The sequence below is a fragment of the Danio rerio genome, chromosome 21, assembly GCF_049306965.1.
Source record: "Danio rerio strain Tuebingen ecotype United States chromosome 21, GRCz12tu, whole genome shotgun sequence".
Lineage (NCBI taxonomy): Eukaryota > Metazoa > Chordata > Actinopteri > Cypriniformes > Danionidae > Danio > Danio rerio.
Genome location: NC_133196.1, coordinates 43362501 through 43386778, shown reverse-complemented (window position 1 = coordinate 43386778; position 24278 = coordinate 43362501). Strand labels below are relative to the sequence as shown.

At 35.9% G+C, this 24278-nt stretch overlaps 2 protein-coding genes across 3 annotated transcripts in view; both read right to left on the bottom strand.

The window, feature by feature from the left end:
- Window positions 1-4051: 4051 nt before the first annotated feature.
- serpinf1 (serpin peptidase inhibitor, clade F (alpha-2 antiplasmin, pigment epithelium derived factor), member 1) lies at window positions 4052-17755 on the bottom strand. Its single transcript, NM_001004539.1, is given in 8 exon segments — window positions 4052-4972; window positions 5066-5276; window positions 12957-13096; window positions 13340-13543; window positions 15420-15575; window positions 15674-15863; window positions 15947-16010; window positions 17714-17755. Coding segments are annotated over 7 exon segments (1221 nt in total). The 5' UTR covers window position 16010; window positions 17714-17755; the 3' UTR covers window positions 4052-4715.
- A 1553-nt stretch (window positions 17756-19308) lies between these two features.
- Window positions 19309-24278, bottom strand: part of serpinf2a (serpin peptidase inhibitor, clade F (alpha-2 antiplasmin, pigment epithelium derived factor), member 2a) — a 13917-nt gene continuing 8947 nt past the window's right edge. For both annotated transcript variants that reach the window (XM_683705.9, XM_073935477.1), the window contains exons 7-8: window positions 23354-23558; window positions 19309-20065 (exon numbers count right to left, since the gene is read on the bottom strand). In XM_683705.9, the coding sequence (XP_688797.1) occupies window positions 19623-20065; window positions 23354-23558 (648 nt within the window). In that variant the 3' untranslated portion in view covers window positions 19309-19622. The remainder of the gene's footprint in view (window positions 20066-23353; window positions 23559-24278) is intronic.

Sequence of the window (24278 nt, the reverse complement as noted above, 5' to 3'; positions counted from 1 at the left end):
CTTTTTCCACATTTTTTAATGTTACAGCCTTATTACAAAATGGATTAAATTCGGATTAAATTTATTTCTTCAAAATTCTACACAAAATATGCCATAATGACAATTTGAAAAAAATATTTTTTTTAATTGTTGTACATTTATTAGAAATAATAAATCTGAAAAATCACATGTATATAAGTATTCACAGCCGTTGCTCAATACTTTGTTGATTAACCTTTGGCAGCAATTACAGCCTGAAGTCTTTTTGAATATGATGCCACAAGCTTGGCACACCTTTTTTTGCAATTTTTGCCCATTGCATCAGGTTGGATGAGAAGCGACGGTGTACAGCCATTTTCAGATCTCTCCAAAGATGTTGAACAGGATTTAGGTCTGGGCTCTGGCTGGGCCACTCAAGGACATTCACCAAGTTGTTGCGAAGCCACTCCATTGATATTTTGGCGGTGTGCTTTGGGTCATTGTCCTGCTGAAAGATGAAGCGTCGCCCCAGTCTGAGGTGAAGAGCACTCTGAAGCAGGTTTTCAGTCAAGATGTCTCTGTACATTGCTGCATTCGTCTTTCCCTCTATCCTGACCAGTCTTACAGTTCCTGCTGCTGAAAAATGGGATGGGATTAGCCTGGTGATGAGCGGTGCCTGTTTTTTTTTCTCCAAACGTAACGCCAGTCATTCACTCCAAAGAGTTTCATTTTAGTCTCTTCAGGCCAGAGAATTTTGTTTCTTATGGTCTGAAAGTCCTTCAGATGCCTTTTGGCAAATTCCAGTTGGGAAGTGGCTTCCATCTGGTCACTCTACAATACAGGCCTGATTGCTGCACAGATGGTTGTCCTTCTATAAGGTTCTCTTGTAGAAGCTGGAGCTCAGACAGAGTGACCATCGGGTTATTGATCACCTCCTTGACTAATGCCCTTCAGCCCCGATCACTCAGCTTAGAGGCCAGCCAGCTCTAGGAAGAGCTTACGAATGATGGAGGCCACTGTGCTCATTGGAACTTTCAGAGAAGCAGAATTTTTTCTGAAACCTTCCCCACCTCTGTGCCTCAAGACAATCCTGTCTCGGAGGTCTACAGACAATTCCTTTGTCTTCTTGCTTGGTTTCTGCTTTGACATGCACTGTCAACCCTGGAACCTTATATAGACAGGTATATGTCTTTCATATGACGTCCAATCAACTGAATTTACCACAGGTGAACTCCAATTAAGCTGCTTAAACATCTTAATAATGATCAGGGGAAACAGAATGTACCTGAGCTCAATTTAGAGCTTCGTGGCAAATGCTGTGAATACATATATACATGTAATTTTTTAGGGTTTTTATTTTTTATAAATTTGCAACAATTTCAAAAAATCTTTTTTTCACATTTCGATTATGGGGTATTATGTGTAGAAGTTTGAGGAAATAAATGAATTTAAGCCATTTTGGAATAACGCTGTAACAAAAAAATGTGGGAAAAGTGAACACTTTCTGGGTGCACTGTGTATATATATATATATATATATATATATATATATATATATATATATATATATATATATATATATATATATATGGATGGTCTTTTTGGCTTTTCTATTCTAAATGTGGTTCAACATTTTGGGTTATGGACTACAAAGAGGAACGTTGATTGTCTATATTAAGGGTTTTGTTGCCAAACGTGGCTACAATGAAACTACAGAGTGTGAGAGCCAACAATTGCAAAAAGGTTTCTTGGCCTTACACTGTGAACACTCACACAAGCCAAACAAGGCCTGCTTATTTGAAATCAAAACAAACAAGTCTGTTTGTCTGTGTGTCTGTCAGTCTATCTGTTGGTAGCTAGCAGTGGTGTAAAGTAACTAATTACAAATACTCAATTACTGTAATTGAGTAGTTTTTCTCAGGAATTGTAATTTACTAAGTAGTTTTCAAAGTATGTACTTTTACTTTCTATTGAGTACATTTTTAGTGCTGTATCTGTACTTTTACTTCTCTACTTTGCTTCAACCTGCAGTTATTACTTTATTTTTTTCTTGTCTGTGGGGATTGGAAAAATCAGTCCTGTGATTCCTGTCCAATCAGATCGCAAATAGAAGACAAATCAAATCACAATGAACTACAACAAGACATGGGCGATATATATTTGCAGCAAACTGTTTGGGTGAATTAAAAGTGAAGAAAAAGATGTCCAAAATCTTAACATGCGATTACCCAGAGACTATTTAGATGCATGAGAAGATGATGGATGTTTACTATATGATGATCAAAATTGCTTTAAACACCTAGCAGGCACAAGATGTCAACATGATGTCAAATCGATGCTGTACCCTAACATTTTTTTTGGAAATGAACATCAGTTTGATGTCAGAACTCAACATCAGGCCAACGTCAACGTCCAACCTAAAATCAACCAAATATCAGCGTCTGATGATGTTACAGCTTGATGTTGTATGGACGTTACTATTAAGACATTATCAGATGTTGGATTTTGGTTTCCATGTCTAGTGAATAAATGTCAAAACCAAAATGTTTTTTGGTCGTAATATGACGTTGGTTTAAGATGTTGGCTGGACGTTGAATTTCGGTCACTTTTTAACAACCTAAAATCGACCAAATATCAACGCTATTTGTTGTCGTTATTAGACATCAAAATAACATTTTCCTTAGACGCTGGCCGGACATTGAATTTTGGTCACCTGACATCACAACCTAAATCAAACCTAATATTAACGTCCTATGCCTGCTGGGCAATAACTAAATGCACTACAGAATGTTGTGTTAACCAAAAGCCTAGGTCTGCAGGGGGCTTGGGAATGCCAGTATTTAAACGTTATTACACTAGATATTTAATGTTCTGGCTGGAGGACGCACCAGTTAATTCTGCGGCAGAGACCCCTCTATGGGTGCAAGTGGAGGCCAATTTGGCTTTGGGGACCTCCCTAACGGCGATGTTGTTCTCTAAGCTGGACAAGCCTAAAGTTTTAAATAAACTGAGTTTTTTGTTGAAGAAGTAAGAATTTTTAACCAAATAAACAAAGCTCTAACACTACCAGAGACCTCTGTATACGCACCAATCTGTCAGAATCATTCATTCTTACCAGCATGGACTGATAAAACGTATTATGCTTGGAGAAAAAACGGTTTGTGTTTTATCAAGGATCTTTATGTTGAGGGGCGTTTTGCTTCCTTCAGTCAGTTAAGGGAAAGATTGGACCTCCCTCATACACATTTTTTCCGTTATTTGCAAATCAGGCACTTTGTGAAGTCCAAAATTTCCAATTTCGAACTCTGTCCAGAAAATCATGTGTTTTATGTTATCTTTACAACCCCCATACATTTTATTGTATGTACTATGTTTTGTGACTATGATGAGTGTGTTTTTTCTTTGTGTTTATTTTGTCTCTTTTCTTTGTTGTTTTCTTTTATATTGTCTTTTGTTTGTCTAAGTATGAGCCAATGTGTGTTCTTGTTCTGTGTGTGTGTGTATATATATATATATATATATATATATATATATATATATATATATATATATATATATATATATATATATATATATATATATAAATGCTTAAAATAAAGTAATTAAAAAAAAAGAATGTTGTGTTTACACACATCCACAAATTACATGTAAACGCATCAGCTTTTAACAGCGTAATACTCACTACTCACTACTCTTAAGTACTTTTGAAAGGGCTACTTTTTACTCATACTTTGAGTAATATTTACAACAGATACTTTTACACTACTCGCTCTACATTTGTAGGCAAGTAATGGTACTTTTACTTAAATATGATTTTTTCAGTACTCTTTCCACCACTGCTAGCTAGGAGCACAGTAGGACTTTCAGATCGAAGTTTGCATTCATCCATCCATCCATCCATCCATCCATCCATCCATCCATCCATCCATCCATCCATCCATCCATCCATCTATCCACCTATCCATCCATCCATCCATCCATCCATCCATCCATCCATCCATCCATCCATCCATCCATCCATCCATCCATCCATCCATCTACATTATAAAAACATTGTTAAAGAGTTTAAAGAACAAAGGACAAGACACAAGATACTGATTGCAAGTATTTCTCCTTTATTTGAATCAACATAATATACAAATTCAGTATAATCTTAGCTGGTGATAAATGTACATATGGGAATGTGATCTGAACTTGATTTGAGTGTAATTTGAACATTTCTGAGGGACTGTTAAGTAAAGTCATAAGGCAAACGTATCAAATACTCAAACAAATCGTTACAGAAAAGAAGATGGTCATAACAACATGCTTTTGAGATGCATACCATTAATTGCATAATCATTATTAGCAGCTGTAAATACCTGAGGGATGTTTGCTAAAAGATTAGTTACTTAAAGGTTGAGTTATATTTGTGAGCATCAAGTTATTAATCATCAAAATGAATTAAAATCATCTGGCTAAAATCCAAAACATTTACACTGAGCCTTGTGCATAAAATATTCCAAATCAAAGGCACAAGTGGAATATTTTAGTATGGCTCGACTGTGAATGTCTGCTGCACATACCAATGTTTGAGTGTGTACTGCATAAGCATGTTAAAAATGCGGCTGGCTGTGATCATTTTTCTCCAAATGGCCACTGTATATGAAAATATTTATATTTTGGGTATAGACTTGGGTTTAAAATGAGCTCGTGTAAGTTGCTGGTGCCTCCTGTGCATTTAAGTGCGAGTGTATGTGTGTTTCTGTCTCATACCCTTTAGAGATCACTTGGGTTCAGCACTTTCCCAATGAAGAGAAGTGCACCTGAAGGCTCATCCCTGACTAGAAAAAGGAAGGGCCGGTCCACACGGTACGATAGACCCAGCGATTGACCTGTGGCACTGGGTGTGGTGCTGGCATACTCTGCGCCCTCTGGAGCTGTCTCCAGGACAACCTTATGATGGACTGCATTCAGCTTGACTGGCTGACTGGTGATTTTGGTAAGGTCTGTTTCTGCTAACCATTCAGATAGACCTGAAACGGGAGAACAAATAAGAGAGACACAAGTATTCGAAAATAATACATTGATAAAACAGTAGAGAATACAAAATGTTGTTTTTGTCTCACCCAGGTCAGAGAGGGAGGGCAGCAGGTTTGTCTTGTAGCTGAGTTTGATAACTGGGAGTGTGAGCAGCACCTTCACCGTGTGGAGTGAATTTGACAGGTCCTGGACAAATTCAGCTGTAAGTGCTTCCTCTATTAGAGTCAGGTTCTGAGTGACCTCATCAGGTAAGAAAAAATACATGCTCACTCCATCCTCCATAGGAACCTGGGCTATCTGTAACAGGGTAACAGTGGTGATTAAATACCTTATTAAATCAAATGCACTCAGTAATTTCCTCGTTCCTGAAATCCACATAACCAGCAGAATAATGATTGAAAACTGCTTGCTTTATTATGCCATCTCAGTAATGGAACATTGTCACTGACTGACTGAGCTGCTAATCAAAAATAAGAAAAAGTGTGTGTTACAGCATTCTCACCACTTGGTGTCAGTGTAATACCAAGATGATTTTAGACAAAAACTCTCTTTAAAGGGGCGGTCCAGAATGTAATTTTAAGGCTTGGTTGTGTTAATACGATGCAAAGCAATGTGTGCTCATGTTTCACTTGAAGGAAATCGCGTTGTTTTTTTTAATAAATCTCACTTTGATTATATACAGCTACTCTGCTAACATGAAAATGGCTGACATATTTCCTAGTTCCTCTGAAAGGCCCGCCCTCAAGTGACTCTGATTGGTCATGTGTCATAATGTGCTCGTGATTCGTGGATCGGCTTCACGTCACGCCCATACAAGCATGCGCTTTTCTGCTGTGTAAACAGTCAGTCACCCTTATGCCCGCTCTCAAAAATAACATCTGACATGTGTCTGTAACAAAGACTGTAAAATATATGGACGTAGTATCCGTGACGTCACCCATAGGTTTCTAAAGAGCGCAAAAGAAGCCACAAGTAGGCCCTGCCAACTGTCGCCATTTTGTTCGCGCATCATCACACCCACGGCGGGATACCAAACAAGGGCAAAGAGGCGGAGAGTGAGCGGAGCTACAGACACCTGCTGGCATTTAGCTTGGACCTGGTTCAGACACACTTTACTTTGGGAGAACGCTTAATACTTTATCACCTGTGACTCGTTTGTGTTCTGACCACTTGTGCTTGGTTGTACACTATATCAATAAAGTGTTTAGACTTTTAAAAACACTGCTGTAATACACTGAGCCACTAAACATTGTTCTTATGACGATTTTCAACAGGAAGAAAACGCGAATTACTTCCAAACTCTTCAGATATAGTCTGTGTTAGTTAATGTAAGACTATTGATAAAATCCAGCATAACACTGTATGACAACGCTTCAGATGACTGTTCTAGAGCCTACAGCTAATCAATTTGTCAGATTCTGAAGTGCATTACAGCTCTAAATATAAATAAAAATGATAAATTATCTTAATTAAAACAAATACATGTATAGAGATGGTATATAAGTATATAACTTTACTCACATGGGAAACGGAGGCCACGTGAAGGGTTTGTGAGCACACTTAAGTGCACTCAGCATGTTATGCCATCTGATAATTATAGGAAACAAGTCCAAAAGGCAGTTGACTGTGTAAAGCCACATAAAACAACACAGAAATGCGATAAATATGCCGAGTTCAGTGGCTAATCTGCCGGATTCAGCTGAGGTGACGTGACGGCGACCAACGAGACCTAGCTGTCACTCAAGAGGCCACGCCCTTAATTATGCAAACTTAATATAACTTTATAAAAAGGAAACGGATGAGTTATAAAAAAATTCACCCCCCTCACAGTTGTCATGAAGGGTAATATTAGCTGTATTAACCAAAATCTTTTTTCGTACCAGGCTGTAATCACCTTTTTTTCTGCTGTAAAGTTGGCCATTCTAACAGTGGGCTCAATTGAAATTTGCTCTATTTTGGAGCCAGGAGCGGCCAGGACTAGTGGAATTTCGGATGAATTGCAGTTTTAGTTACTTCCGTATTGGCTTCCTGAGGGAGAGCGGGAGGTTGCCGCTTGGTCTGTAATGAGTAAAAAAAGGGGATGCGGCTCCTTTAAGAGACATCGCCCCTTTAAAGCATAGGTCTCAAACTCAAATTAGCTGAGGCCATTTCAGCGACTGACAATTTATAGGAGGGCCATTTTAACATTTAAGCACAAGAAAAATGTGGAAACCTGATGCAATTGATGCATCTTAGGATAACACATATGATGTTTATATTTCAAGCATTAACTCTCATCAGTGATAATGAAAATCAGCATGTTTATCGTGTTACACATCAGCTGTTGAAATATATCTGTGGTTGTTTTGTGTATGGTCGAGCATTAGACACACTCTCAGAGTGTATGCAATCACAACACTAGCTTTCTGTTTCTTGTTGTACATATTGAAAGGGTAGTTTAAATTGCTATGAAAATACTACAAATAATAGACATAATTATAATTATTCTACCACAACCAACTGTATTGTTGTTGTTGTATTGCGGAAGAACAACAGAAAGCAGTTTGGGTAAGCTCTTAAGATCATGCACGTGACCGTTTCTCAGTGTTTCGCCAACAATGTCTTAAAATAAATAATTATTTAGGCCTATTTTCATTATTCATTTATTTTTCATTATTCGTTTATTATTATGTGCAATAATTGAGACATAAAATGAGATAGTAAAATATAATCAACAATGAAAATGTAAATAAAAACGTAAATGAAAACATAAATGAAAATGTCTTGTCTTAGTTTAATCAAAAGAGCAAACACTGAACATCTCTCTATATTTAGGCTAAATGCCTGCTTTATTTATTTATTTAGGCTTACTTATTTGTACTGAATGTTTGTGCTTTCATTTTAGTTGTCTTATTTCTTCAATTCTATTTTCCAAAACAAATCATCTTTGCACGTAAAACGTTTACAATAATAATAAAGTATTTTTTTATTGATTAATTAAGGAATAATAATGCTTTGAATTATTGTTCAATCTCATTTACAAACACAGTAGCATATTTAAAGTCTCTTTGTGCCCCATGGCGGCATATTCACAAACTGCGGTCATACACTGAAAACAGAGCTGCAGCAATTTAAAACGGCGGCGGTATAAGCTCCGGCGGTAATGGCCACATTAAACTCTCACCTACTGTAAGTGACTTGCAATTGTTCTTCTCAGTATCTCTCTTTATTTGTAAAACTACAACAAAGAGGGGGAAATGATGTATAAATTCACATTTACTCTAACAAGTTCAATTTAACTAGCAGAACAATTATTAAATGAGACCATTTGAATCGAATACTAACAAATTGTCGAACCAGGTGGCGGGTCAATAGCACAAGTGGCTGGACGTGACTGCACAAAAATGATAGTTGTTCAAAAATATGTTTTGGCGAGCCGAATCTCGTTATGTTTTTGACGTCATTTGTGGGGTTGTTGCTTAATCGAATATGGTTGCGGTCGGAAGTTAAAGAGAATAATTTATATTATTTATTACATTATTTATTACAACACCTACCCCCACCCCAACCCTAAACTCAACTGTCACAGTAAGGTAAAAACAGTAGTTGTACCGAGTATTAATTATACTATCTATTATGCTATCAATAAATTGTATTTTTTAAGGCCTACCCCCACCCCAACACTAAACCGTCACAGTACTGTGAAAATATTAAATATTGTTATACAGTGTCCTAAAAAATGCTGCTATATTAATGTGAATATCACACCTCCGGTCGGCCGCGTATCTGATCTACTTTACCCATTTGCGGAGGGCAGGCTGTGAATGGCCGGCAGTTTGAGACCCCTGCTTTAAGGGATTATTCACCCAAAAGGGAAAACACTGTTACTAAATACACAGCCTCATTGTCATCTTTGGACCACAAATTAGGTATTTTGAATTAAATCCGAGAGCTCTCTAACTCTCAATAGACAGCAACATTGTAAGGTCATTTAAAGTGCAGATAAGAACCAAAAACTTTGTCAAATCTTGGTATGATTTTAGTTGAAACACTGATGTCACGTTTTAGACATCTTAGGGCTATTGGTTTATATGGTAAATCATAAGAGTTCTCAGATTTCATCTAAATATGCTCATTTATTTTCAGAAGATGATCAAAGGTCTCAGGGGATTAAAATAACAGCGAGTAACTAATAACAGAATTTTCATTTTCGGATGAACAAACCATTTAAAATAACAATTTAGAAAGAAAAAAAAAAACATTTCAGTACACCATTCTGTCCTAGCAGTAGGACAGTTAGTGATTATTGAAGTTTTTACTATTCCAGTATGTTAGTAATACTAAAGATATAACAGTCCAGTATTTTAGTTGCTTTATATATAATATTTTACCACTTCAGTGAGTTCATCAAGTATAGATTTAAAATAGATCTTACATTCAGTGTTGTGCTCATATTTATGATTATTTATGTTGCATTGTGGTCCTGCGAGACACAACATTTTGTTCCATTGTGTGTCCACACATGTAGAGGAATGACAAGAAAAGCTCATCTTGACTTGACTTGATAGTCTTTCTATATTTACCAAAGTTAAAATATGGCATCTTCACAATACTTTTGCATAGAGTTGTGTGCAGATGTATGGAGTTCATGGAATATTTCAGTTGGGTTTGTTATTGATTGATAGCCTTGACCCGGCCCGACATTGGCTAATCGGGAGGACCGGGAGAATTCCTGGTGGGCTGGTCTGTTTTTCGGCCGCGAGGGCCAGTGTCCCTAGCTCCAGAATCTGTTGCTCTCAGCAGTCACACTTTTTAAATTTATTTATTTATTTACTTGACCACAGTCTTCTTATTCATTATTTTACCGCAGCTCTGCTCTTTTTATATATATCCAGCCTGCAGGTTAATGATCATATAACTCAGATGAGTCAATTCTCAATATACATCTGTTGTGGTCCAGTGATTAGCATGTTAGATTACAACGTCGCCGACCTGTGTTTAATCCTCCTCTGAGTATGTAATTTTTTTCATTTTTATTGTTACGACATACAATACTGTTAGGGTTGTTGAACATTTGAAGTTCTAAAGCAGCTGTGCTCCTAAAAAAAAGACGTGATAGCGTAATTAGAAACTGAATTGGAAATGACCTTATTTTAATATAGTCAGTCGTGAACTGAGGTGGGCCGGTCTGAGGCTTGAAACTCCAGGGCTGAAAATGAGTCCCACTCCGGCCCTGGCCTTGACAGACATATCTCATCTTGTCTTGACTTGACCTTTGACTGTGTTCCGGCCATACATCCTCTCAATTCTTGTAATACTGTACATGGTAAGGAAAAAGCATTGTGTTTAGATTACGCTACTCCTATCTAGGCCAGTTTCAGTTAATATTTGAGGGATGGACATTCATGCTATGATCCAAGTTTAGTCACAGCAGAATGAATTGGCAGAGGAAGGACAATCCCACCTCTAGTTCAGCTTCAGCTCCTGTTAAGCTGTGCATGTCTGCTTTGACCTTGGGGCCCATCCCAGAGTTCGCTCCTTCCCAGCTGGCTACAGAATTAAATCTGCCTGACCCCTGGTTTACCCCACTAGCTTAGCCCAGACCATCCAACAAACCAATCTCACCCTGGTTGTTTGCCCAGATTCCAGGCTGTCCCACTGCCACCTCAGTCCTTCCCACCCCTCCTTGCTTCTGTAGACATTTCTCACTGGGAGAGATTTCTGAGGACATCAGCTAAATTTATGAAGCTTTTCAGTCTTCATGTCTTCTTTTTTGTGTGAACATGTGGTTTGTTGGCAAGGGTGCTCTAATTGGGGAATACGTGATAAAAATGATTTCAAGGACCTGATTGGAAAGGGGGCTGAAATGCCCCCCACAGGACACAGGATTGGAAAGAAACACTCAAATTGTTTTAGAAATAGGCTCATTTTGGGCTTGGCTGAAATGGTAGAATGATTGTTTAACTGTTTTTGAATGCATTCAGTTAATATTCATCTGGCAGGAATGCTTTTAGCTTGTTTTAGCATAATCATTGAATCGGATTAGACCATTAGCATCTTGCTAATGCACAACATGTAAACATTGTACAGAAGAGTCAATATTTAAATAGAAAAATAAAATTTGCAGGGTTAAATTTTTATGTGAAAGTCTAAGGGATGTCTAAAATGAGCCTGTTTTCAAAAAAAAAGTCGAGAAGCAAAAAGTGTTTCTTTAAAACAGGGGTGCCCAAACTCCTGAAGGGTTGATGTCCAGCAGAGTTTTGCTTTAACTCCAGTTGGACACACCAGAACCAGCAAATACAGCTCTTCATAAGAATACTAGAAACTTTCTGGCAGGACTGTTGAAGCAAGCAGTAGTTAAACTCCCAGGACAGAGTTTGGGCACCCCAAATGCTCTGGTAACATGTGTTTATCTTGCACGAATAAAGCTCATCATCCAGAAATCAGCAGGTATTTTACAAACCATAATTCCTGTGCTTTGCTAGTAGTTGTGTATATTAAACCTAAAAAAAATGTTATTTCTTTGAAAACACTGATACATTGTGATTAATGGCCCTCGATTCAGACTTTAGCACCTGATGACATGTGCTCTGAACATTGTAATCACACCAGTGTGTTTGTATGATCCAGGGATGAGTCTAGGCTGATCACCAGGGGTGAGATATATAGCTATTTATACACAAAGCCTAATATTACATTAATAAGCAGTCATTTAACAGTTGCACACTTACAATGTTTGCTTAATATGGTAGTGTTGTATACTAGTATTCCACTACTGTATATTACATAGACAGCCATAGCTACTTGAGTTCTGAGTACCCCTCTTTACAGAAGTAAAAACCACTTTCAATTATGAAGTGCATTTTTCATTTCCATGTATTAAATAAATAAACTGCCACTATTCTAATTAAATGGCATAAATATATATATATATATATATATATATATATATATATATATATATATATATATATATATATATATATATATATATATATATATATATACAACAGTTCAGTCTGGTTCTCAAATCTGATTGGCTGATAGCCATGCGATATTCTGCAATATCAGAGCTCCTACAGCCTCTTTACCCTTTGTGTATTACTCCGCCCACATAAAGCCAGCAAAAAGCAGACACTACAGATCTAAAGTTTAAAAGATGCTTTCAACTGTTTTAACAGCTGTTTAACTGTCACCTTATGATTTGAATCCAATGCGGAAGAAAGTAGTTCCTCATACAAAAGGGTTTTTGAGATTCTCCATGTTTGATTTTGTTTTTATATACACAATTATGTCATCAAACTGTTGTATAAACGCAATATCACACTCGTAGCAGTGCGATATGGCTGTATATCGGCACTGGTGGGGGCACTAAGGCCATTGCCATATATATATATATATTTAAACGTACAAGCTTATTCACAAATTTTACGATCTAAATGATAATAATAAATACGATTTTTTTTAATACGAAACAACACTCGATGTTTCTATCTCTGTCAGTGACTCAGTGACAGTTTAAACGAGTACATTCCCTAAGTGTTAAATCCTTTCTGTGCAAGACTGTATGGTATAGTTATTGCCACACAAAGTGTAAAGTGTTTATTATTGGCAGTTCATTTTGAACTAAAAATAGCGAAATGTTCAAATTTAAAGGGAACTGAGGCAACAATTTAGTGTTCAGTTTTTGAGCCAAAGTTTTAGGGGGGTTGAGTAGAAATATATGCTAATTAAAAATTGGCCTAGCAATGCCCATGATGATCACACTTGATCACATATTTTTGGGTGAACTATGCCTTCAAGTGTGTTTTAGGGTCCTGCTCCTCCTTGACAGTGTGTCACAATATCATGTTTGTATGAATACTGCAGTCTGCATCATGAAAGTAGTAAAAGGAAAAGTATTTGCATACTAACTTTACACAAATATTGAGAACATGTGGAAACATATATTAATGTTTTTCTGTTCCAGCGCATGAATAATACAACAGATTCTGGTACCGTGCAGCCGAGGTCAGAGTCGATACCCATCTTCACTGGGTAATTCTCCTGCTCCATCATGGGAATAACAGCAGGTGCTTGTCCATCTCTCCTGAAGGTTTCCATCTTATTAGGTTTGCCGAATCTAGTTATCCATTTACCTGCAAAAAGTCAATGCACTCAAATCAGTGCAGGAAGAATAAAAATTTTTTAAGATAACATTTCAAATCAGAAATCAAACTGACTGCACGTGACAAAGTTGATATCAACCGAGTTAATATGCATGCACATTTTCATGATTCAATAAATATTGATATGACTCCAACTCCTTGTATTGTCTCTGTTTAACTACATAGAGCAGAGGAGATTTACAAAGGTATAAATAAGAAGTAGAGTTAACTTACCCTTAAAATAGGCAGATCCGACTGGCAGCAGAGCTGTGTTACGAGGAAGAGGGGAAGGAACGACTTGATCCACTTTTCCTCCAGTCTGCTGTTTAAACCAGTCATTAACAGTCTTGAGGTCCCGGGCTCCACCAGCAAGAATCTGAGGCCGTTCACCATATTGCTTCTCAACGCTGTTAAGGTATTCCAGCCTTAGACGAAGTTCTGCAACACACAGGGTGAGTGAAAACATGTTCAGCTTTATTTCTCACTTTTGGTTTCACATTAAAAAAAAACTAAAATTGTCAAAGTTGTGACTGTGTGATATTTTGTGGATAAAGTAAAAATTACAAGAAAAAAAGTCCCTATAATAAAATACTTTATTCTCATATTTTTATTTCCAACTTTGTTTTCATAATTTCAACTTTATATGCACAATTACGATGTGATCTCTATGAATTTCAAAGTTTCTAATAATTCTATATATTTTTTTTAAATATTACATCTCGTATTGCTAAGACTTTGTTTTTGAATTACTAATAAGTTTGAATTATCAAAGTATTACAATTTTAGACACACAAAGCTAGAACTTTTAACTAATTTATAATTTTACTTTACAGTTTTAAGTGTTGGTAAGACTGTAATTTCTTATTACTTTATTATTTAAATTTTTATTTCAATCTGAAAAAAATTACAGCAACATTCTTGTAATTTTTAACTAATTTCTTAATTTCAACTTGACAAAATTATACAATTTTATTTTTGTAATCTCAATTTTACTTTATTTTTATTTTGACTATATATATGTAATAAATGTAAGTAAATAAATGTGTGTAAATAAATCTAATATATTTTAAAATTATTAGAACCGCTTTATTCTCATTGTCACTTTATACCTAACATTACTTCATTTTAGTAATTTTTATTTATTCTAAAAATCTTATAGCTTTACTTTTATAATCAGGCTCGTAGCCAGGGGGGGTTCGGTAGACCCACCCCTCACTGACAAAGATCCAGAATTTGTCCCATTCATGAACTCATTTGTCCTGTTTTGAATGCTGTGCCATCATAAATAGAGAAAATAACCCATTAAAAAGGCTTTAAGACCAAGTGGAATCCTTTGTTGGGTGTTGCTTCAATGTTTTTTAAGCTAATCAGTTTTGGCCAATGCTAACAAATATTTTTCATGAGTCCAAAATCCAGCGGCAAACATATATAATTTGCCATTAGAGAAGTCATCTTTCACTACTGTATTGTTTTTAAATAAAGAAAACAATTTACCACTAACTTTTATTCTAAATCTTGGACCTTATTTTTGAACCAAAAAAAATTAACAATGAGAAGGTGTGAAGCACCAAAAGCGGCCCATATAAAAAAAATAAAATTGAATACAAATTTGGCTATTGTTTTTAGCCATGAATTTTCAAATTTACTTTTTTACAAGCGAGGATAGAAAATTGTGAAGCTCTTCATAATAATAATAATAATAATAATTATTATTATTATTATTGTTGTTATTGTTATTATTATTATTATTATTATTATTATTATTATTATTATTACTATTATTATTATTATGTTTTGATTATTTTTATTGAAATGGCCATATTTTGGCTGAGGAAAATTGAATATGCTGGCCAGTTTGTTATTTGCCTAATAAATAACAATAGGCTTCAGTTTTTAATTTAAAACTTTAATAAATTTCTATTTTTTTTCCTGATAATATATGACATATTACATTTGTCTTTAAAAAATAAGTATTTTCCACATTTCTTTATTCTAAATCTTTAGGAAGTGTGGTCATGATGACAATCTGACGAGCTAATTCAGCTAAAAATAGATGTCACTAAAATACCGTATTTAAATCTCATTATTAAATAGAAAATTAGGTATATAACTGAAAAAAGCACCTGATAATATTACTTTTTTTTTTTTAATATTTTGATATTTTTCAAATCACATCTTCAGACTAATAATGCTTTATTCTCATAATTGTGGTGTCAAAATGTAATCATAGTTTTTTCTTCTTCTTGGTATTAAAACACCACCATACTATCAAATGCACACACAACCACACCCATTTAAAATGAAGAGCACTCACTCCTCGCCAAAAGGATGCGTTCTGCTGACTTGAAGCCCTTGGCTGATGCTCTGAGTGAGGACAGAAGATCTCTGAGTGTGTCATGGAGCTGACTGTCCTGAAGTGTGTGATAGCGAAGGGCTCTGTAAATCTGCTTCTCGGCCCGTTCAGACGCTCCTGATGGATGACAAACACCACTTTGAAATTGCTAATCTCAAACTATAAACTTTTGTCACTACTTTTGCAGTTGTGGTCTTCCAATGGCAAAGCCTTACCCATTGATAGCTGTGTAAAGGCTGCTGATATACTCATGGGGGATAAAAAGACGCTGGCCTTGGTGTCACGCGATGCCAGCTGACGGAACAGGTTGTAGCCAAAATCAGAGGTTGCTGCAGCCAGCTTGGTGCGTGGAGTGGTAAAAAGGTCAACTGCTTCTTCCTCACCTTCTGCATCTGTTGTGTCTGCCTGTAGAAATGTGTAAAGTTACAGCCAGCGGAATGACAGAGAGAGAGAAGAGAAAGCATATTGGATAAACTGATAGATCTTACCAACTGAGCATGTGAGAGGGAGAGGAGACTCCACAAACCAACGAGCAGAACTATCTTCTTCATCCTGATGAATGCAAAGGTCAAATTTTTTTCATATATTTGATACCAGAGCACAGGATAACCACATTTAATTTTTTTTTTTGTTGTTTTTTGCTTAGTATCTTAAAAAGAGAAAGGAAGAAATGTGACAAGAAACAGGCTCAACTGCTCAAAGTATGTATTAATTTGGAAGTGTTATTAATTTTGGAAGAATTCTCTTATCCTTGCAAGATTTCTTTTTTTTAACCAACATACAGTAAAATTGTAACATTGCATTTTTTTATATTTAATCAAACAAAAATTGTAATATTTAGTGCGGTTTATTTATAAACTAATTTGGAGAGGATCACGTGCTTATAATCAACACGGCTGGCTCCTTTTTAGCTCCGTAATCAGCCCTATTAGATGATTACGGAAGTATTATAAATAACCTGATTTTTTTTCACTCTAGTTATCTTCGTCTTGAAGCTCCCCCCCTTTCCACCCCTACATCCTCCCACTTTTTTCTGATCGGGCAACACGGTGGCCCAGTGGCTAGCACTGTTGCCTCACAGCAAGAACACCGCCGGTCCAACCCATCCGGCCGGTTGGTGTTTCTGTGTGGAGTTTACATGTTCTCCCCGTGTTCGCGTGGGTTTTCCCCGGATTCCCCGGTTTCCTCCCACCGTCCAAAAACACAAACCATAGCCAATCGACTAAAACAAATTATCACCCAATACAACCTTAGTTTACACTTCTCACGGTGACAAGCAGGGGAGTTCTCGAGACCTACCTGACCTCGAATTCCCCTCTCGCCCTTCTAACGGGAGGGAGCCCCGGGCTCGAGGATATTACGAGCTCAGAGCTCTCTCCCGGGACAGCATGCCAAATACGCTTTATTGATTATCAGCTAAGTGTGAACTCTTGAAACCAAACAAAAATGTATCCCATGGTGGCTAAGCTTACATATAAACATGTTACAAGTCAACAAATTATTTATCAATAATATTAAATACTATTATTTTAAATAAGACCATGTGATAGATGCACCTAAATTTATATATTTTACAAGAAAGTTTTGTTAACTTTTTTAAAAATCAAATACTTGAATTATAAATTATATCCAAACATTTGCAATCAAGTCAAGTCACTGAATAACACTTGACACAGTTCACTTCAGGCACAGGTTCAAGAACTGTTACTGCAGAAGTTTCCAACAAGGGCTGAAACTTTTTTCCATGTTTCATCAGCACATCTGTTTGCCATTAAGCGTCCTCGCTGAGTCCTTGTTCATCACTGGGGGAAAAATACTCCTGACACTACTATTTTCACATTCATCTAAACGGCTGCCTCACAGTGTCTGCCACGCAGTTAAAAGGGCTGAGCCTGAGTCTAATCCACTGCATGATAAGTCTGCGCTTCAAATGTACATCTACATTCTGAAAAAAGGGAAAAAATGACACGTGTGAAACTTTCCATGCAGCATAAATGAGTATTAAATAAAGGAAAAGAAAGGAAAAAAAACATACAATAAAAGAAAGAATGTTGAAAAAATAAGTTAGAATGATAATTAAGATTGTTTGCACTCGTACGGGTGCATTCTTCCTTCTTATTTACAAAATAAAGCATATTTATAGTTAACTTGCGATAATTACCAAGAACAGGAGCGAAAACCACGACAAAATACATTTACTAATTTAACCATTTGCATAAAAGATTTTCTGCGTTGTGGTTAATAAAGCGTCTGACCTGTTTTCTTTACCGTCGCTCCGTGCAGATTTTCAGTTCTCAGCTGCCTCCGCCAACTGTGCACGAGCAGATGCTTCAGCAGTGTTTTAGAAAGGATCCCGCCCTTTGCTGACGCTACAGATGTGCCCTGAAACTTCAGATAGTGGTAAGTCCGTTTAAGTCCGTTTGTCCGTTAAAAATTCTGAATTTTTTTTACAATTTTAAAGTTTCGTTTAGAATTCTCGAATGATCCTTTATTTTCTTTTAAGAAAATAACTGTGTTGGAGATTAACAAAGGATGGGTTAATAAGAACTCAAAATACACAAACACTGCTCTTCAATTCAATATATACGAAAATGTTTTTCAACACATTTCTAATCATAATAGTTTTAATAACTCATTTCTAACAACTGATTTATTTTATCTTTGCAAGTTATTGTATAACAATGGTTTGTTCCGACTACCGAAAAAATATATAGCCTAGCTTAAAGTGGCTAATGATTGTGACCTTAAAATGATGTTTAAAAATTTGTAAACTGCTTTTATTCAAGCAGAAATAAAACAAAAAAGACTTTCTGCAGAATAAATATTTAAAATAGGGGATATATTTAAAAAGACAAAAAAAAAATTAAAAGGGGGTTTAATAATTCTGATTGCACATTGCCCCCTTTTGATTTTTTTCTTTTTTTAATATTTCCCAAATGATTTTTTATCAAAGCAAGGAAATTTGTACAGTATGTCTGATAATATTTTTTTCTTCTGGAGGAAGTCTTATTTGTTTTATTTCATTTTATCGATTTATTTTATTCCGCTAGAATAAAAGCAGTTTTAAATTTTTTAAAAAACAATTTTGGGACAAAATTATTAGCCCCTTTAAGCAATTTTTTTTTCGATAGTCTACAGAACAAACCACCGTTATACAATTACTTGCCAAATTACCCTAACCTGCCTTGTTCACCTTATTAACCTAGTTAAGCCTTTAAATGTCACTTTAAACTGTACAGAAGTGTCTTGAAAAATATCAAGTAAAATATTATTTACTGTCATCATGGCAAAGATAAAATACATCAGTTATTAGAAATAGGTTTATATATATATATATATATATATATATATATATATATATATATATATATATATATATATATATATATATATATAGCATGCAAACTCCTGCCTGGGCTTAAACTTAGGACCTTTTTTTTTTGTGAGAAAAAGTTTAATTATTAAGGTAGTGTAGTGAAGGTGAAGGTAAAGATTTATTTTGGCATGTTTATTTATTTATTTATTTGTTTGTTTATTTATTTATTTTTGTTGCCACTCTCTATGGTAAAATTATTATCTATTATTTACTCTCTGATAAAATTATCTTTACAAGCATCATGGGCATCCACAAGTAAATACTGTGTATGAATATAAAATATATATATTTATTCTCTTGGATAAAAAAGTTTTAGCTTCAAAAACTTATTGTTGAGCTCTATTACAAGATTCTCTTGAATACCTGATTCTAATTGGTCTGTAATGTGGTCAGAAATATGGTGTGCTTTCATTGAAGCCGAATGGATGTTTACTACTTCAAGATCACCACAAAATAATTTACACTCAATCCATCTTTTCTTGACCATATATTGATTTATTTGGCATATAGCCATGTAACACCTGAGAAAAGGCAGTTAACTGATCATTAAAATGAACCCATGTCAAGGTCCTGGATGAGGTTATTTTGCAAAAGAGACCCTTTGACTGTACATTTTCCCTTACATATTCTTTGGGGAAGATGCCATTGAACAGCCTTTTTCATTTATATCAAACTAAATATGGCACCTGTAAATCACAGAGCAAGCCATGATTAGCAATTTACAAACAGAAAAGTATGTAGGCCTTCTGTACATGAACAGGTAACATAAACTGATCGATCATCTCCTCTTAGTTACCATCCTCCATCTCCTGATGCCCAAGGAACTGCTGAGGAACTGTTTCCTTCCACATATTTAGCATGTAGCTTAGCATGTTTTGATGCGGACCATCATTAAGTGTCCCATCACTCATGGGGTCTTTGCTTGACTTCCTGGTGCTTTCAGTTTCAGTTTTTGGGTCATCACTTTGTTCCGTCTTCGCTCCAGGGTTAGGGTTAGTGACTATACCCAGGAATAGTGGTGTGTAAGAGGTATCATCCACCAGGGCAAAGATGAAGGGCATGTTGACAGAAAAGAAAGATATGGTGCGCACTAAAGTGAAAGAGGTCGCAGCTGAAGCTTCAGCCCCCTCCTCGCTCAGCTCCATGTTTGAAGCGTGTTGTACACCCGAAACCACTAATGGACCTGGTGCTATCCTGGATAAATCCGGTCCGGTAAACAGAAAGCCCAGACCTTGATAAAAGAGAAAAGGGTATGTTTATTATTATTATTAATTTTATTATTATTTATGCAACCCAGGCTCATTCTGAAAACATACTGTAGACTATAAGTTTCTAGAGGCTGCAAAATGTCCTGGGAGGTAAGGATATTTTGCAGTTTTTGTTTTTGCGAATTCAATTAAATTAAATTAAATTCATCTTTATTTCTATAGTGCTTTTACAATGTAGATAATGTCAAAGCAGCTTCACATAGAAGTGCATATTATATTGAAACAGTGTAGTTCAGTTTTCAGTGTTTAAGTTCAGTTTAGTTTAGCTCAGTTCAGTGTGGTTTAATAATCACTATTAAGAGTCAAATACTGAAGAGCAGATCCATCGATGCGCAGCTCTACAGATCCCGAACCATGCAAGCCAGTAGCGACACTGGCGAGGAAAAAATTTCACTAATTGGCAAAAGTTACGAATTAAAAGACCTCGAGAGAAACCAGGCTCAGTTGGGCACGACCATTTCTCCTCTGGCCAAACATCTTGTGCAGAACTGTTGTCTAGGTGCCGGAGGCTGGAAGCAGGACCTCAGTGAAGACTTGTCTGTCCCTGGAGCATCACAGGAATCCACGAGAGGCCGCTGTTTGTTCTTTTTCATATCTAAAATAACTCTCGTGAGTGCCATTTGTGCTCGCTGCTCTCGCTTAACCTCACCAGAGGCCGCTATTGACTGACTGACTGACTGACTGACTGTCTGACTAACAGAATGACTGACTGGCTGATCGACCAATTGATTGACCCACCCTCCTCCTTGCCTAAACCCAACCAATTTTATCGATTGACCCACCCTCCCACTTCCCTAAACCCAACCAACAATTTACAAAAGCAGTCCAGAAAAAAAGCCCTCGTCTGATTTTTACCCAGTTTTCGGATTTTACCACATTTTCACCGTTGTTTACTTGTGTATTTTATTTTTTTGGATTCTATTTTTGTCTTACCTGCTTTCTGGAACCGTTCTTCCCCGGACTCGAACCACGTCGTCGTGGTCAGGGGCGGACTAGCCAAAGGGATTAATAGGACAGTCATCTGGCCTGTCACCGTGATTCTGGCCTGACTTTTTAAAAAACATTGCACCTCTCCATAAACATCGTTGCCATACGTACCTCTGGCTACATAATTCTCGGTGTCCAGAAACATACAGTACATAGGACTACGTATTCAGAATGACCCTGTGTTGCGTTTATAAAAATTTTACAACAACATTAATTGACTTTACTTGACCCTTGTAAGATTTTACCACATGCTTAATGTCATAGTCATACTATAAGAATAAGTGAAGTGGGCATCAAAATTAGAGAACAGAAATTATTGTGGCTTAAAGAAACATTACAAATACAACTTCTGAAGAATACTGCAGTCAGAAATGAGAAGTAAGTGTACAGTCCCTTACATTTAATGACTTCACCATCAGTGTTTCCTCTAGGTTTTTTTTCAGCTGAGACGGCTGGCCATTTTTTACACAGATCTACCAACTACCTATGGCGTTATTTCAATGACAAATGTTTTGAGCATGCCAATCTCTTTGCTTGCTCGCTGATTTCCTCTGTTTGTGCACAAAACTTCTTGCACGCCCTCAAATATACGCTGCTTAAGCGCATTTTCTTGTGCGCTCTCAAATAAACGATTTAGAGCGCATATTTATTGAGTATGTCTCCAACATTTATGAGATTCACTAGGAATATTTCTGAATGTCTCCAATAGACCTACAGAGGGGCAATAATGCCTCCTGAAGTAAAGTCTTGAAGTTAAGTGAAACGGATTTTAATACGTTTTGGTGCGATTATAACCCGCTATTAAAAAACACGACTGAATGTTTTGAATGAGATGCTTTAATGTAGCCATGTTGGGATGAACTTTGGTGTGGCGTGGCCATGGAAGAATGAGTGTAGCAGAAACCATGACCATATCTGGGGCCACAAGGCATCTCTAATCTCTCACAGGACATCACTGGTCTCTCACAGACATCACTTGCTTTTACAGACATCACTAGACTCTCATAAACATCACTGGATTCTCACAGACATCTCTAGTGTCTCTGGCTGCTCTGATCTTGATCTGCTTTCCTACACTCTCTTCCACAGTTCAGCCTGTACTTTTTTTAGCAATGTCTTTGCCACTAAAATCTTTAGCTTCTCGCTGCTCTCTCGTTTTCTCATTGGTTCACCAGGTAGGACATTGTCAATGTGTTTTTCAGTCAGAACATTTTCACACAGCATGGTTTTGAATCGCTGACAGGTACAGATATTATGCGTGATAAATTTTTTATTTGCTCTGGGGATATGTCAATGATTCTCTCAGGTCATGCCTATAGACATTTCTTGTCTATATTTTAAAAACTGTCATTGAGTGGAAATCACGACTAAAATTTTGCAGTGTGACGTCTGGATTACCTCAAAATTTGACTGTAACTATGACCTCAATTTTACTGTAATTTAGTAGATTGCACTGATATACAGTGTATATATATATATATATATATATATATATATATATATATATATATATATATATATATATAAACATACACTGTAAAAAATGGCTGTGACTTCAACAGTAAAAAACTGTAAAAATGCTACAGTACAAATCCGTAACCTGGTTAACGGTATGTTTCCTTAATATAAACTGCAAATAACCGTAAATTGACTTTCCCAGAATTCCCTGCATGGCACATCACTTTTTATGCCTTTTTTTGACATTAATATGGATCTTTTTAGTTGTTTCTCCATCAGTTATGTACATTAGAGATTTATGTTACATCTAATGGTGATAAACAATGTTTATTTCATGACTTTAATTTTATGCGTTTTACCCTACTGGTGTTTAGTAGCTGTGTGAATGACACTGAGCAACTTCTATATGCTGATACTCTTTTCTGCTTGTGGGAAAAGTTGATTGTGATGAGGATTGGCTCATTATGTAACTTCCTCATCACCTCCTGCATATGGATGTGCTAATGTGTCTAACTGTGTAACTAAACAGATGTTGGTCATTCAAAATACAGACATATTATTTCTATAAATTAATAAAATACGGTAGTTCACCGTAAAAATTAGAAATTACTTTTACGGTTTATACCGTGTTTTTTACGGTAAAGTACTGGCAAACACAGCTGCCAGTTTTTTTACCGTAAATTTTACAGATTTATTTATATATATATATATATATATATATATATATATATATATATATATATATATATATATATATATATATATATATATATATATATATTGTTTTTTACATTTTTTTATCTTACCCATGCTTGTGAGTGCTTGTCGCAGATCTTGCTTGTACTCAAGTTTGAATTTGGGTAATGTCACATGCATGGACCTCTCTCTTGGAAAACGTGCATACATGTCTGATATGTTGAGCTTGGCAGCCACGTTTGACAGATTTTCATGTTGTAGCCTTGGCATTATCACCAGAAGACTCATGTTTCCTCGAAAAGGTAACCTTGCAACCTAAGAGCAGTAGGGAAGAAGATAAAACCAAATTAAAAACATTAAACCAGTTATTTAGCTACAAGCTCCCGCACTGTAAAAATGGTTTTGTTGTTTAAACTTAAAAAGTTAGTGTTTAGGCTGCCCTTAAAGTTTACTTCATTTAAAAGTTATCTTAACTCGGGTTAAAGTTAAGAGGACTTGACAATACAATTGTAATTCACGTGGACTAAGATAAGTCAAATTAAACAGATAGGTTGTTGTTTGATAAGAAGGATGTTGATAGGCCATTTCAATCTAAGTGTAATGGACATGGTTTAAGTTTAGTGAACTTAAATATTGAAGTTGTCTCGCTTTCACAAACACACTACAGCCTATTTAGTTTTTTTCAATTCACCTATACATCTATACATTTCTGTTTAACGAAGAGCAGATTTTTTCAACACATTTCTAAACATAATAGTTTTAATAACTCATTTCTAGTAACTGATTTCTTTTATCTTTGCCATGATGACAGTAAATAATATTTTAGATATTTTTTCGAGACACTTCTTTACCGCTTAAAGTAACATTTAAAGGCTCAGCTAGGTTAATTAGGTTAACTAGACAGGTTAGGGTAATTGGGCAAGTTATTGTATAACGATGGTTTGTTCTGTAGACTATCAAAATATATATATTGCTGAAAGGGGCTAATAATTCTGACCTTAAATTAGAGTTTAAAAAATTATAAACTGCATTTAT